Source organism: Candidozyma duobushaemuli (assembly GCF_002926085.2).
Source record: "Candidozyma duobushaemuli strain B09383 chromosome Unknown D_B09383, whole genome shotgun sequence".
In the NCBI taxonomy this organism is placed as follows: domain Eukaryota; kingdom Fungi; phylum Ascomycota; class Pichiomycetes; order Serinales; family Metschnikowiaceae; genus Candidozyma; species Candidozyma duobushaemuli.
In genome coordinates, this window is record NW_020289898.1 from 713,659 (window position 1) to 728,707 (window position 15,049).

Below are 15,049 nucleotides of genomic sequence, written 5' to 3' on the forward strand. Positions count from 1 at the left end.
GGGAGCAGTCAGGCCACCTCGGTCGAGTGTCTCGAAGGAATGTACTTGTGGCTTTCCATCTCCTTCGCAAACCGGACCTTCTTGGCTGGGGAAGACTCGCCAAGCTTCATGGTGCCGAGCTTGTTGATCACCTCTTCGTCGATAACGGCGTGACCAACAGAAGGCAGCTGCCTAGGCGTACACAAGCCCGATTCACATTCGACCACCGCCTGCTTTGGGCCGTTTCGAAGAATCGACTTTGGTGGAGCCCGCTGGAGGAACTGGCTCAGAAACTCAATTTCTGAAGCGTTCCAGGCTCGTGCCATAAGCTTGTTCTTGAACTTGCGGAGCACCTCGCTCTTGGGCAGCTTGTGAGAACGGCTTACAATGGAAGCGGCGTTTTCCTCGTGCTCTGTACCAAAATCCCACTCGGGGTCTTGCGGAGACGCTGGAATTTCGGAAGGCCCAGTGCAGAAGCTGCTGAAGACGGTAGCTCCATTTTGGGAAGGTGCAACCTCCGGTGAGGTTTCAGAGGTCTCCTCCTCTTCAGAAGCATTCTCGAACTCTGGCACTTGAAGGTAGCTCAAGAATTCCAAGGATTCGTCGAAGCCAGGCACCGTTTGCTCGTTCTCCGTGATGATGCATCTCACCTGCTGTGGAGACAACCTTTCATGTTCTGGAACAAAGTGCTGGAAAGCGGCCATCAACTGGCGGTTCTGAACTTCAGAAAGCTGCTCCACGGGGGAAAGGGGCTCTGGCGTTGGACTCTCGAACTCATCGTCAGACTCCATATCGTCGGTTGGAACCAGAAGCGGTGGTTCGAAATTTTGAGGAAACGACCTTGCCATAGCCAATCCCAGGGAACAGGGCAGGGGCTGCAAAAGCTGTGAAGCGGGCTCCACAAATTGCTGAATTGGAGGCAATTGCTGAGGAGGCAATTGCTGAGCTTGAGGCTCCATCTGAATAGCTCCCACAGCTTCCTGCTGAAAAGCACTAGTCGCCATAAACTGAGTCTGGGGAATATACTGTGGGAAGTTGGGGAATGCTGGGGACAGAAGGGATGAGTAACTGGAGGCAAGCGCTTGAAATTGCCCAAAAACTCGATGGGGACCAAATACTGGTATCCCAAGCGGTCAGTGAGGATTTCAAACTCTGGCTGTGCTTGTTGCTGAAGCAAAACGCTGCAGTAGTGCAAAAGGCGCTTGGCGTTCTTCTTCGTGGCAACACGCATGTTGCTCATTCTGTCTTGGTTAGTTGAGGTGTTCTTGTTCACCTTGAACGAGGTAAAGCTTTGTGGGTTGATCTTTGCATCGTTGGTTGGGGCGTAGCGCCCGAGAATGCGCTGCAAGGTGGTCTTGCTGTTCTTTTCTCTGAGAAGTCTTCTGCTGTGCTGGGGAAGAGTCATTGCTGTGGTGGATGGAGAGAAAACTACGGAGGCATTTTGGACGGATTCTTATAGTTCGAAGGGATGCTATGGTCATTCCTGGGGCGATAGAAGAGGAAGGTGGAGGTAGAGAAATATAGAGTGAATAAAGAGCAGGTGTAATTTTGGAAGGAGGTTTTGATGTTTTGGGGAAGTTCGAGGTAGTTGGAGTTGCGTAATTGGGAAAAGCGTTGATAATTTTTTGAATGGTCCACGAAAGGTCACACGGAGAGTTTGGGGATTTCTGGGGAATTGCTAAATCACTGATTTAATTTCAATTTCTGAAATTTCGAAAAGTCAAGACAATTGGGTTGTGTGTTTGGAAGCTGGTGGCTGCAAACCTCGAGGTGGGCATTTGTCAAATGGCAGCATCAAGAGAAAATCGACCAACTTTCCAGAGAAAACTATGAATATAAGAAAGTTACAAAAAGAAGGCTTGCCATGCAAAGAGAGTTTGACATTCAGTTAATGAAGAGTATCTTGGAACTTGCTTGTTTCTTGACTCTGTCACTACAGCTTCGTCAGCTAGCAAACGTCAGACAAAAGCCAGTGATCCAAATATCCAAATCCCACATTATAGGCATTAAATTGCTGATACTTGACTCGAATGGTTTTAGCAAGTGTAACTTTTCACCTGGTCAGCAATCGGTTCCATTCCGTTCTCCCATATAGACTCACTGTGACTCAATTATACATCCCTTCTCAACGAAAGGTCATTGAGTTTCATAGATGTAACTTAAGAAATATAATAAGCTCCCAGACTCTAAACAAGGCTTTTAGCCAAACTTCAAAGAGGTCCTCTTAATTCTACAGTCCAATCACCTGCGATGGTGATATCGGTGTCAACCGCTGGCCAGCCTGTACTTCAAAATTCGAACATACTTTAAAAAAAATTCAAAAAGCGTAATGCCTACTCTTATAATATTAACAGTGCAATACGTTTATCACACCAGTGCTGCCTTGATATGACCAATTCATGCATCCTCTTAAGATCCACCACTCAAAGTCATCCACCACTCAAAGTCATCCACCAAAGTCATCCACCACTCAAAGCTACCCACCTCCACAAATCCACAATTTTCCCACAATACCCAATTTCAAAAAACTCCATCCCAACGAAATGCCAGTGTTCTGCAATACGAATCGGTGGCCTGCGATAGGGTACAGAGGTATCTAGCACAATGCAACACAGCCATCTCGGGACCTCAAATAAAAAGTACAATAGTAAATATAATACTACAAATGAAACATCAATTAAGAATCACTTTTGAAATTCAGCTCCTCGCCATCTTCACACTACCTACTCCATATCTATACCTCGCCTGCAGCCTGTCAAACCCACCCTACGTTATCTAACATCCAATTCACTCGCCGACCCTCCGAATAAGCCCAAACCCCGAGATCACCTCTTCTAAGCTAATAAGCAAAATCCTCCAAATATTCAAAATCAACCTCCAGCCATCTCCCGATCCTTCCAACCACTCATCCCACGTCGCGATGGCCCCACATTTTCCATCTACTACTCACTCCTCCTAATTCCAACCTCTCTCTTCCACAAAATCTTCACAAAATGTTCCGTTTTGCCAGCCTCGCAAGACCGCTTGCAAGAACAGCGCCTCTAGCGCTCGCAGGCGTATCCCTCAACTTCATTGCCAACGATACAGCAAAAGCTGGAATCGACGGAGTGGACGTGGATTCGGGAATTGATCCTTTTCCCACACAGCTTACCAAGTCAAACTGCTCCGTGGTCAATAACGTGCAAAAATTGATCGCTACAGGCATGCGGTCCGTCACCTTCATCAGCTTCAAGGTGTATGCCGTGGGGCTCTATGTTCCCAAGAACTACGAAAGCCAGATTGGCAAGACCGTCGGGCTTTGGCTGAAGGAAACAGGAAAATCGCCAGCGGAGCTTTTGGAGGATAAACAGACGTCGCAGGAGATGTTGGCGGCCATGTCGGAGAAACTCAACTACACCATCAGAATCACGCCAGTGAGAAATACGGACTTTGGCCATTTGCGTGACGGCTTTGTCAAGACGATTTTGGCGTGTCCATTGGCAAAGACGAAAAGAGAAGAGGTGGCTGTGGGCGTGGAGCAGCTCAGGGATGCTTTTAAGGGGTTCAAGGGATCTGTGCCTAAGAACCACTCTTTATACTTGGTGAGCGAAAACAGCACCATCACAATGCACTACGAGGGCAAGAACGGCGACGTCAAGACGCTTGGCAAGATCACCGAGCCCAGCATATCACAGGTGCTCTTTGTGCTGTATTTCAGCTCTGCCAAGCCCATCAGCGAGCCGCTTCGCAAGAGCTTCGTCAGCTACGTCACCGCCACGGTAAATTAGGGTATGTATTGTCATTGAAAGCGAGCGTAACTACATAGGGCGGGCCTTACATAATGATGGCCTCGTGCTCCACATTGTTGGAGATGGACTTGTGAGGCAACACCTTGGCTCCGTTCACGTAGATCTCGTTCTTCACCTCCACATCGTCACCCAACACGGTAACACCCTCGGTTCTGGCCCACTTACCGATTCTGGAGTTCCAGCCCACAATGGTGGACTTGACCCATGCGTGGTCCTTGACCTCGGAGTTGGCCAAGAGCACCGATCTCTGGATTCTGGCACCCTCACCAATGACAACGTTAGGACCAATCACCACGTTAGGGCCGATCAAGGCGGTAGGGTGGATCTTGGCGCTTGGGTCCACGAGCACATTGCCCTGGTGCACCCACTTCTCGTTAGACAACTTTTCAGGGGATCTCTTGGACAAAGAGGTCAAGTAGAGACACGTGCCGGACAAGAAGTCCTTTGGCTGACCAACGTCCATCCAGTAGCCCTCCAAGTCGAAGGAGTACAACTGCTTCTTCTCGACCAACTGTGGGAAGGTCTCCTTCTCGATGGAAGTAGGCTTCATCTCAATCAAGTCAATCACGTTAGGGTTCAAGATGTACAAACCAGCATTGATTCTGTTACCGACAAACTCAACTGGCTTCTCAACGAAACGGTCAATCAAGTTAGGGGTGTTTCTGTCGTGCACAATGACACCGTACTTGGAAGGCTCGTCGACCTTGGTGGCCACAATGGTACCGGCGGCACCGTGGTTCTTGTGGAACTCGGCCAACTCCTTGAATGGGTATTCACAGATAACGTCGGAGTTCAACACGAAGATAGGCGAGTCGTCCTTCTTCAAGACCTTCTCGGCGAGCTTCAAAGGACCAGCAGTGCCCAAAGGCTCCTCCTCGACAGAGAAGGTGATGGAAACGCCGTACTCAGCCTCGTACTTCTTCAAAGTGGAAACCATGACCTCAGGTCTGTAGTTGACAGCCAACACGATGTCGGTGACACCAGCAGCAGCAAGAGCCTCGATCTGATGCAAGATCATGGGTCTGTTACCAAACTCCACGAGGGGCTTTGGCAAAGTCAAAGTCAAGGGTCTCAAACGAGTACCGTAACCGCCGACAAGAATAAGGCCTTTCATTGTAATGGTGTGTTTGTTTTTGTTATACGCTTTGGCGTCAGAGAAAAAAAGGGAAAAGCGTTGAAACTGGCCACGGTGGGTATATATATGGCGAGGCGCGAATGGGGAAAAAAAAGATGCAAAATGCGAACAAAAATAGGACCGCGCCCAGGGGCCATAGCGCACTAAGTTAGTGGTGGCTTCTTTGAAAATGATGATTTTTTAAAAGTCGTTTCTTGAACATTTGAATCTCTTTCATTTTCAAAAAAAAAACCTCCCTCCTGGTTTTCTTCTCTGTGGCGCAACACGTACTCCGAAGCCCGTGTGCACACCGACATGGGACCACGAGCCCTGGAGAGCCAGCCCATGAGGACAGCTTTGGTCTGCTGGATTTTTTGTTTTGATTTGTTCAATGCTGGACGCTGGTTCCTGATGATCCTGTGTTTTTTCACCCTGGCTGTGCACGTATCTGTGGAATTGACAGCCGCGAGCCGCTCATGCTGGCTGCTTGGTTGACCAGCCTCCAAAGCTTAAATTTCAGATTTCGAATTTTGGGGTTCGCCGTTGGAGAAAATAAAACAATTCGTTTGATTGAAAATCGGTGAAGTCCGGCTTTTTGCAGCCAGCATTCCGGCCTCCTCCGGCCCATAGTGGTCCGTCAAACCAGCCCACGTCAACACTTGATCTGCATTTGCCTGCTCGGCTTCGCTGCTTCGAACAATAAGTGCCCAGCTTCCGATCGTCACCTGGCCGCTGCGAAGCCATTGTCATTGGCTGCTTGAAGGACGATTTTTTTCGATTTTCAGCTTTGTTTCTGATTCGCCAGAATCCATTTTTTGCAACCATCACCTTTGCTTTTCCAAACACGTCCTATATCCTCGTGGGCTGACAGCTGCACGCTAGCGCCGTGCATGGCGTTCAGGAACCACATCGCGCCTGGTGGTGAAAAACGCCCAAACGGCGATGTGAATTGTTGGGGTGAAGCGTTGTCTTCTAACTTTTTGAAGGTTTTAGCAAAATGAGGCGAAATGAGGAAACAGGATTCGATTTGGAAGTTGGAGTTTTGGGAACCTCGGAGGCACAGCGCGTCTCGTGTCATGTAAGGGAATGCGTAGATCCACCATTTGCACCCGTGTCTTTCTTGGCTCCACGGTGTACCGAAGCGATTTATGCGTTTAGCATTCTGATGTGGCTGAAGCGAAGACGTATTGTAAGATCGACAAACGAATTGGCATCATTGTGGTCATCTCGGTTGATGGCCTGTTCAGTATTTTTCATCGCAGCAGCTTTGTGCTACTTTATTCCAGTCTTTGTGGTCTTTTCGCCGATTCAGCATATGGTGATGTTCCCTCGGGCAAGTCAATTTTCCAGCAACATTGAGGTGCTGAGTGGGTTTCTCTCTCCTCTGCTATTGGACTCAATCCTGACTAATTTGTCCAGCCTCGCATCTGGCAGCTTAATAGCAGCCAAATAGACTTCGATGCCTAGATCTCCTCTTCATCTTCTGACCTTCCCTCATCTTCGCTCCCCTCCTGGGCCTCTAGAACACCTTGAGACCACGACGGTACCAGAAGACCCTCCACGCTACAACCACAAACACCAAGCTCAAGAACAAACTCACGCCGGTGGTAATAAAGTAATGCACCAAACAGCCGTCCGTGCCGTGGTCGTAGTTGCCTCTGTTTTTACAACTGTCCATTTCTTCCCCGTGCAAAAGCGAATACAGAATGCTTCCGATAGCTGGGGCTACCATAAACAGACCCCACGTCGAGCCCATAAGATCCACGCCCCACACGGAAGCAATCACGGTTGGGTAAATTGTGAAAAGACCGCCGTAGCAAATACCGCTGAGTATGGAAATTGTCGTAAAGCTGAAGCCATAAATGACCGCAATCTGAGCCATAATACCCACCACAATGAAGCCCACCATGAGCCAGACTTTGCAAACTGGATAGCGGCGCTTGGAGCTCAGAATATAGTCTGCAACCACTCCCACCACGAGCCTCACAGCAGTAGACAGAAGGGCAATCACTGAAACCTGGTCTGCCAATACACCCTCTCCACCAGTAGTGGACTCGATAATCAGGCCCAAGTTATTCTGGAAACTCTCCATGGGTCCGATATTGAGCAAAAGCGAAATGAGCAACGCCCAGGCCGATTTGTCCTTGAGAAAGCGAATGTAACGGGCCTTGTGGTCCACAGGTTCAATGTGTGATCTTTGCGGAAGAAGCGCCGTCTCCTCGTCGCCGTTTCCCATGATGCTGTCTGCTGGAGTGCCCATTTCCGAGTCTGGAATTTGTGGTTCCTCGTTGCCAAAAACGATATCCGTCTCTATACTCACGATCGAGTTGGAAACGAAGTTCAAGGCGCCCATGAACAAGTACAAAACGGCGAAAAACATGTACACCTTCTCGAGATCAAGCTCACGCCCGTCCTTAACGTGGAAATAAGGCACCTTCATAAGCTGGGCGCCAATAAGCGAGGATACACCGTAGCAGGAAACAGGCAAGGAAATCGCCAACGCCTTGTGGTCCGGGTAAATTTTAGCACACGTAAGCAAACTCGAAAAGTACAAGGACGACGTGGCCAAGCCAATAAAGCAAAAACTGAACGCCATCACGAGCACACCCATCTTGTTCAATTCCGCAAAAGGCTCCTCCAAGTGACTCAGTCTGACCAGGTTCACCAACAACGCATTCACAAAGTACGCTGGGCAAAACGCCCAAATTGAAATAAGCAGGAGCAACGCCGGACCGTAGCAGTCGGCCAAATAGCCCAACACTGGTAAGCATAAGTACATCCCCACAGCAGAAAGCAGGACTATCACATTGATCTCAGTGTAGCTTAAACCAACGGTATTATGAAGCGACAGGGCATAAAGCGAAAAAAGCATAATCAGTCCCAGCAGGAGACAGGTGGCCAAAGCTATGGCAAAGGCGATTTTCTTGAGGTGTTCAAGATCATATCGTTTAGAGAGACCTCGGCGGATCCGTCGGGTCCATCTTTCTAAGTGGTATTTCATGGTCTATAGTCTATGAGTGGGCTGAAAAGGATGCAAAAGGAGAAAGCCAGGGGGATTTATGACTCGGTTTTCTTCCTAGGTGGTAGTAGTTTAATGTGTATCTTATATGTGAAGAGACTCTGTCGCAGTGATGCATATGACTCTGCGCCATGACATAATATCGGTACTGATGACTACAACGGAATAATATCAAGGGGCCATATCTCGTGGAAATGCTATATACCTGTTGGGCTCTATGGAATGCGGGCTCCAGCTTTAGGGACTAGGGGCTCATGGAATGTACTTCAAGAAACGGTCAACTTCGCCCTTGGATCCCAACCAAATGCCAGATTTGTCGTGGATGCCCTTGGGCAAGATGTCCAAGATACGCTCACCCTTGTCGTTCACAGCAGAGCCGCCTGCCTGCTCCATCAACATCGCCATGGGGAAACACTCGTACAACACTCTCAACTTACCGTTCTTCGACTTGGAGTCGGCTGGGTAGGCGAAAATACCACCGTACAAGAGCGTTCTGTGGATGTCGGCCACCATGGAACCAATGTAACGGGCAGAGTAAGGCTTACCCTTCAACTCTTCCTGGGGCTCCTTCAATTCGGCAATGTACTTTTGCACGTACTCAGGCCAGTAGAACGAGTTACCCTCGTTGACCGAGTAGATGGCTCTGGTAGGAGGAATCTTCAAGTCAGGCTGGGTCAAGATGAACTCGCCCAACTGGGTGTCCAAAGTGAAACCGTGGACGCCTCTGCCGGTGGTCAACATGAGGTGGGCAGAAGCACCGTACATGGTGTAGCCGGCGGCAACCATGTCAGTACCCTTTCTCAAGACGTCCTTGATGGAGCCGGTGGAGTCGTCTCTCAAACGGTAAACGCCGAAAATAGTACCAACAGAAACACCGGCGTCAATGTTGGAGGAACCGTCAATTGGGTCAGTGCAGACGGCGTAACGGCCATCGCCCTCAAACACAATGAGGTCCTCCTGCTCCTCAGAGACAAGGACCTTGACGTTACCACTGGACTTCATGGCGTTGATGAAGATCTCGTCACCAATAACATCCAATTTCTTCTGCACGTCACCGGTGGTGTTGGCGGTACCGGAAATACCAATGAGGTTGACCAACTCAGCTCTTCTGATGTTGTGGGCAATGAACTTGAATGCAAACTGGAGCGAGTTCAAGAGGAGAGACAATTCGCCCGTGGCGTTGGGAGCGAACTTTTGCTGCTCCTCAAGAATAAAACGAGTCAAGGTGATGATGTCGGTTTCGACATTCATCTGCTGGGAGACGGTCTGGACCATGTTGCTAGCTTGTTGTGTGTGTGGAAAAGGAAAGGTGCAAAAACAAGTGTTTGGGGATCAAAGCACATGGGTTACCCCAGGTTCTTATAGAAACCCGGAGGTGCGTACGGAAAGGTTGCGGTAGCCTGCATGTAACCGGGTTTGGAGGCCGTGCTTCACCGGGGTGCTCGGCTCAAAGGCCCACTACTGAGACACTTGTCGCGTGGGATTTAGGTCCCACAGCGCCCGGGGTCCGGTGGTATATGTCCGCAACCAGCCTCGTCTAACATTATACGAAATGGGGGACTTCCTGATAAAACGGTGAGATTTTCAGTTGACTTTCAATGGCGATTAGTATGGCAATTTCACTCGCTTCGGGGTTAGGGTCCGGCCACGCTTCCATCGCATGATGACACTTGCGGCGCCGAGTCAGTGGAACAAACAAATGTTAATAAGGTTTGACTGACGCTTTTGCTGAAGCTTTTTAGTATTGGGGGCGCCCGTGGGGGAGTCATTTTTGTGGATTTGTCAGTGGGGCCCGATTTGCACGTGCTGGACGCGACAGGAATAACGGTTTTGTTAGTCAGGCTGGAAACTGCCTGGCCTGGCTGGTGTAGTATACTTTTGATGGCGCGGCTCTGGTTCGCTTACTCAGTCAAAGCCGCAAGCGATTGACCATTAATGAGTTTGTGGCTGTGGGGAAATTTGGATGATTTGTAATGAGTGGTCAGGCAGAAATTGTTGGAAATCTTTGGTGGTCCAAGTCTGTTTGGGTCATTGGTGGGCTCACTGGGTTGGCTCACTGTGGACTCACAGTTTGGTCCGAGGAAAAGTACAATATCCAAAGGAACATTCAGCAACAACTGAAGCTCCGGGAATTGCTCAATTGCGTTGCTTTCGAAAGCCCAAAACCCTATGTCACCGATACCCACGAATCACCCATTGTGGTCTATCTCTCTATCATCGGTTCCTGCCTTTATAATTTACAGCAGTTGCATCCATTACATTTCCAATCTCCACCAAAGTTGTCCCCTCAAAACCACATTCTGAAACACCCTTTACCCTTTGTGCCTCGGCGTTTGCCGTGCTGCCTCGAATTGCTATTGCTATCGCACTGCCTTGAACCAGCTTCTTCAACCCCACCACACCAATCTAAATCCTCTAGAAATGGTCTATTTTCACTTTTTTCTCTGTGCTGTGAGCTGCCGGGAAACCTCCGTCACAACGTTCACGTGGCGGTCTTCCTTCTTGTTTCCTACTGCTCTGGTCCATCCAGATGGACTCTCCAAGGATTGGTAGATTCTGACTTTTTCACCGGCTTTGTCCTTTTTCGCTTCTTCTAGCACTGCTGTGTACGCCGCATGGAGAAAAGCAGCAACTTCTTCGCCGTTGAACTCAACAAACTCTGGTTTAGTCACGGGTTTCTTATCAGTCGGTGTAGTGTTGATCTGTCCGCCGGGCGCAACTGCCTCTTTGGGAGCTGCTTTGGTATTGGAAGCGGCACGTGACTTTTCTTTGGTTCCTTCTTTTACAGAATCCTTTCGTTGTAGCTTGCTGGCCCAGTCAGACATGATCTGTGGTGGAATTGGTGGAGCCTTTAGTATGGGGAGCCGCGACATCCACCTCTTTTTTGTCAACGATCGCGACAATGTCGTCGCTACCTGATACCCGCCATCAAAAACCGTCCCAACTCGAGAATTTCTTCATTTAAACAACGTTTTTGAAATACATTATCAGTGAAAGCCGTGCATTTTCCAGTGCTTTTCCAATTGAGGGGGTATGGCGATATCTGTAGAAGGTCGTGCGGAGCTTATAAACTTAACTACAAAATGGCGACTTTCTTCGAATCGTCTCCAAAAGCTACCAAATTTGCCTAAAATAGAGCCAAAACCAAATATCACCTCACTTCTTCTCCCCGCCCCCCATTCCGTGCGCTTTCCATCACAATGGACGTTGACAACACGCTGAACGTGTGTTGGTCACGTGACCCAAATCCAACGACACGTCAACGACCGCACAAGATTTTCCAAAACCACCTCCACTTTCAAACCACATCATGAGTTTCCGTGTTTTGGATCTCGTCAAGCCGTTCGAGCCCCTCGTGCCCGAGGTCATCGCGCCCGAGAGAAAAGTCTCGTTCAACCAGAGAGTCATGTGGACCGGTGTCACCTTGTTGATTTTCCTCGTTATGAGTGAAATCCCACTTTACGGTATCAACTCGTCAGACGGTCTGGACCCGTTGATCTGGCTCAGAATGATGCTCGCGTCCAACCGAGGCACGCTTATGGAGCTTGGTGTCACTCCCATTGTCACTGCTTCCATGGTTTTCCAGTTGTTGCAGGGAACCAAGATGATCCATGTGGACATGAACAACAAGCAGGACAGAGAGCAGTTCCAGAATGCTCAGAAGCTTTTGGCCATCATGTTGGCATGTGGTCAGGCCACCGTGTACGTGTTGACCGGCATGTACGGTCCTCCTAAGAACTTGGGTATGGGCATTATCTTGTTGTTGATCTTGCAGTTGGTTTTCGCTGGTATCATCGTTATCTTGTTGGACGAGTTGTTGCAGAAGGGCTACGGTCTTGGTTCTGGTATCTCCTTGTTCACCGCCACCAACGTGTGTGAGAAGATCATGTGGAAGGCTTTTGCTCCTACCACCTCCTCTGCTGGTAAGGGTGCCGAGTTTGACGGTGCTGTGATTGCCCTCTTCCACCTCTTGGGCTCCAGATCCGACAAAAAGAGAGCTATCTTGGAGGCCTTCTACAGACAGAACTTGCCTAACATGCTCCAGGTCTTGGCCACCGTCTTCATGTTCTTGACTGTCGTGTACTTGCAGGGTTTCAGAGTCGAATTGCCTATCAAGAGCACCAGACAGAGAGGCCCATACGCCTTGTACCCTATCCGTTTGTTCTACACCTCCAACATGCCCATCATGTTGCAGCTGGCCTTGTCGCTGAACATCTTCATTGCCTCGCAGATTGTGTTCATGAGATGGCCAAACAACATGTTTGTCAAGCTCTTGGGCCAGTGGGGCCAGAAGGGTGGCTCTTCTCAGTTGTACGCTGTCAGCGGTTTGGCTTACTACATTCAGCCTCCTCTTTCCGTCACTGAGGCCATGTTGGACCCTATCAAGACCGTGATCTATGTCACCTACGTCTTGGGTGCTTGCGCTCTCTTCTCCACCACCTGGATTGAGATTTCCGGTACTGCTCCAAGAAATATTGCCAAGCAGTTCAAGGACCAGGGCTTGGTTATCGCTGGTCACAGAGACACCAGTGCCTACAGGGAGTTGAAGAAGATTATTCCTACCGCCGCTGCATTCGGTGGTGCTGCTATTGGTGCTTTGTCCGTTGCCAGTGATATGCTCGGCTGTTTGGAGAGTGGTACGTCCATCTTAATGAGTGTGACTACCATCTACGGCTACTACGAGTTGGCCGTCAAGGAGGGTGGTCTTTCAAAATCGGTCGTTAGCGGCTTCTCCGACGGCATCTAAGCTCAAACTACAGCGTATACATTATTATTAAAAATGCATTATCCATACGATAGGCTCCATGTAAAGAACAGTATCTTTCGATGGATGAAGGTGAGGCACATATGTAGGTTGTGCTTGCCTGGTTATGCTCCCGAGGATCCGAACTGGGCGGCCCATTTCTCGTATTCGCCTAGCCCCTCGCTCGAGACACTCGGTCTGATGTATTTCAAACTCTCAACGAAATCGGAGAGCTGGATAGGACGGATTTCTTCTGTGGGCGTGCTCAAAAGCTTATCGCCCAATGAACGAAGCGGACCCATGGCACTGTCTTTAGCAAGCAACGTGATATCACTTCCACTGAAGCTCTTTGTGAGGTCAACGAGTTTTTCAAAGTCCTCGTCCAGAAGCGTGTGTTTTTGATATTGCAAAAGCTTGAAAATTTGCAACTTCCTCGTTTCGTCTTCAGGAAGCGGAATGTACACACGTTTGGCGAATCTTCTTCTGGCAGCGTCATCAATGCCCCATGGCAAGTTTGTAGCACCCAAGATAAGCACTCGACTCACATCGCCAGCGCTGGAGTCCCTGCCTGCGGCAGCAGATGACAATTCGGACCATTGGACCAAAAACTCGTTCTTGATTCTTCTCATGCTCTCCACTTCGCCCTCTGTTCTCGTGCCGAGAAGCGAGTCAATTTCATCGATAAAGACGATTGAGGGACTCAATTTCCTGGCTAGAAGGAACAATGCCTTCACAAGCTTCTCACTCTCACCTAGATATTTAGATGTCAAAGAGGATGAGCTGATGGAGAAGAAGGTACTCTTCGATTCGGTTGCCACGGCTCTGGCAAGCATTGTCTTACCGGTACCAGGGGGCCAAATAGAAGCATACCTCTTGTAGGTTCTCGAAGGCCACGGAACAAGTCTGGACGCAAAAATGGATAGACCACCGCTTCCTTAAGTGAGTTCTTTGCACTTTCGAGACCTACGATATCGTCCCAATAAACCTCGTCACCTCTCACGACAATATCGTTCAAGATCTGGTTTGCGGCGACTTCGTCAATGCCTCTGATAGACTTGATCAAGGCTTCCTGCTCAGATGGGTTCATGCCATCTGTTTCCCCTCCATTAGCAAATTCATCATCGTCGTCGTAGCCACCGAGAATATCGTCCATTGTGGGAGACATGGGCAAGTCGTCTGTGGCAGCTTTGGCAGCTTGAGGCCGGGCTTTAGTAGCAGCTGCAGCCGCTGGTTTGGTGCCCGGTTTGGTCGCTGGAACGTATTTGTATGTAATGTTGGAGCTCTTCTGGCCTGGTCTGGCGACCTTGGCAGCAGTTTTCTGAGGAGGTGCTGAGCGGGTCTTTTGCAATGGTTTCGTCGTAGCGCTCTTGGCAGCTGCTGTCTTTGCCTGGGCCTGTTTGGCCTTGGAGCTGCTTGCAGCCATCATCTTCTTGACGTCGATACGAGCCGGCTGCTGGTAAACGTACTTTTTCGGTGGTGCCGCCACAGGCACGTCGGAGGTGGACTTGGAGTTGTGTGTGATTGCAGGCTTGTCTAGCGAGGCCAGTGGCCTAGGAGGAGATTCAGTGGGTACTGGGGGTGGTTTGACAGATACCTGTCTTGCTCTGGGAGGAGGCGGCGGTGGAGGCAGCTTTTTCAACGTCAAGTCGTTCACCAGCTTGCTGAGGCCGTCGTCGAAGAAATGGAGCTCATCGCCGTTCTCATCCTCCAAATCAATGAGGTTGCTTGTGTTGGAGTTGAACAGGCCATTTGACGTGGACGCCAGGTCGTGGGAGTTGAGCCGCTCCCAGTTGCCGTTGCCAGCGTACTCTGTCTGGTCAAAGTCGTCAAACATCACCTCTTCCAGCTTCGCAGGTTGTGGTTTGGCAGGCTTGCTCCACAGCTTCGCCACAGCCGCCTGGACAGTGTCTCTGTTTTTCTGCGAGAGCTTGTACGACGCCGGCTGCGGTCTGAGCGACTTCATCATCTGCCTCTGGTTGTTGCTGTTGAGTGATCGGCTGGACGGATTGCTGTTTCTTAGGGAAGGTATGGTCATCTTGTGGTTGGAGGAGCCGTGCAGCAGCTGGACCACAGGCTCAGTGGAGCGTTTGCGGCGGCGATTTTCTTCGTCTAGACGGAGCTGGATCCTGACCAAGTGCTTGACGTTCTCGTCTCTGATGGCCTTGAGCTCCAGAAGAATGGTCTGCTCGTCCATGCCGATTTTGGACGACTTTTCAAAAATGTCGACCTTGTAGAGCAACAGCGTGTGGAGCGACTTCCAGCCCTTGAGGGCGTCGGCCAAGTGGCCCGTTTCCTCCAAGTGGAGGTTCTTGACAGACAGGTTGCACACATCGTTGTAGGTTTGCTGAAGCTCCTCGAGAACCAGTAGCTGGGGCGGTTTCCTTCTCAGGAACATATGCAATGGA

The 15,049-nt window shown here is 49.8% G+C and overlaps 8 protein-coding genes across 8 annotated transcripts; 2 read left to right on the top strand and 6 right to left on the bottom strand. All coding sequences in view use genetic code 12, as the record gives it.

Moving 5' to 3' along the window:
* Positions 1-8: 8 nt before the first annotated feature.
* Positions 9-1,384, bottom strand: CXQ87_003920 (uncharacterized protein; the record flags this gene model as incomplete). Its single annotated transcript, XM_025482379.1, has 2 exons — positions 9-1,004; positions 1,049-1,384. The coding sequence occupies 2 exons, from the start codon at positions 1,382-1,384 to the stop codon at positions 9-11; spliced, it is 1,332 nt and encodes a 443-aa protein (XP_025336997.1).
* A 1,588-nt stretch (positions 1,385-2,972) lies between these two features.
* Positions 2,973-3,746, top strand: CXQ87_003921 (uncharacterized protein; the record flags this gene model as incomplete). Its single annotated transcript, XM_025482380.1, has 1 exon — positions 2,973-3,746. The coding sequence occupies one exon, from the start codon at positions 2,973-2,975 to the stop codon at positions 3,744-3,746; it is 774 nt and encodes a 257-aa protein (XP_025336998.1).
* A 46-nt stretch (positions 3,747-3,792) lies between these two features.
* Positions 3,793-4,881, bottom strand: SRB1 (mannose-1-phosphate guanylyltransferase; the record flags this gene model as incomplete). Its single annotated transcript, XM_025482381.1, has 1 exon — positions 3,793-4,881. The coding sequence occupies one exon, from the start codon at positions 4,879-4,881 to the stop codon at positions 3,793-3,795; it is 1,089 nt and encodes a 362-aa protein (XP_025336999.1).
* Positions 4,882-6,400: 1,519 nt separating this feature from the next.
* On the bottom strand, positions 6,401-7,882 carry CXQ87_003923 (uncharacterized protein; the record flags this gene model as incomplete). Its single annotated transcript, XM_025482382.1, has 1 exon — positions 6,401-7,882. The coding sequence occupies one exon, from the start codon at positions 7,880-7,882 to the stop codon at positions 6,401-6,403; it is 1,482 nt and encodes a 493-aa protein (XP_025337000.1).
* A 270-nt stretch (positions 7,883-8,152) lies between these two features.
* On the bottom strand, positions 8,153-9,175 carry FBP1 (fructose 1,6-bisphosphate 1-phosphatase; the record flags this gene model as incomplete). Its single annotated transcript, XM_025482383.1, has 1 exon — positions 8,153-9,175. The coding sequence occupies one exon, from the start codon at positions 9,173-9,175 to the stop codon at positions 8,153-8,155; it is 1,023 nt and encodes a 340-aa protein (XP_025337001.1).
* Positions 9,176-10,332: 1,157 nt separating this feature from the next.
* On the bottom strand, positions 10,333-10,725 carry CXQ87_003925 (uncharacterized protein; the record flags this gene model as incomplete). Its single annotated transcript, XM_025482384.1, has 1 exon — positions 10,333-10,725. The coding sequence occupies one exon, from the start codon at positions 10,723-10,725 to the stop codon at positions 10,333-10,335; it is 393 nt and encodes a 130-aa protein (XP_025337002.1).
* A 485-nt stretch (positions 10,726-11,210) lies between these two features.
* SEC61 (translocon subunit) lies at positions 11,211-12,647 on the top strand (the record flags this gene model as incomplete). The annotated part of the gene is made up of 1 exon (XM_025482385.1): positions 11,211-12,647. One exon carries the CDS (start codon positions 11,211-11,213, stop codon positions 12,645-12,647), a length of 1,437 nt encoding a protein of 478 aa, XP_025337003.1.
* Positions 12,648-12,769: 122 nt separating this feature from the next.
* On the bottom strand, positions 12,770-15,039 carry YTA6 (putative AAA family ATPase; the record flags this gene model as incomplete). Its single annotated transcript, XM_025482386.1, has 2 exons — positions 12,770-13,578; positions 13,608-15,039. The coding sequence occupies 2 exons, from the start codon at positions 15,037-15,039 to the stop codon at positions 12,770-12,772; spliced, it is 2,241 nt and encodes a 746-aa protein (XP_025337004.1).
* Positions 15,040-15,049: the final 10 nt, after the last annotated feature.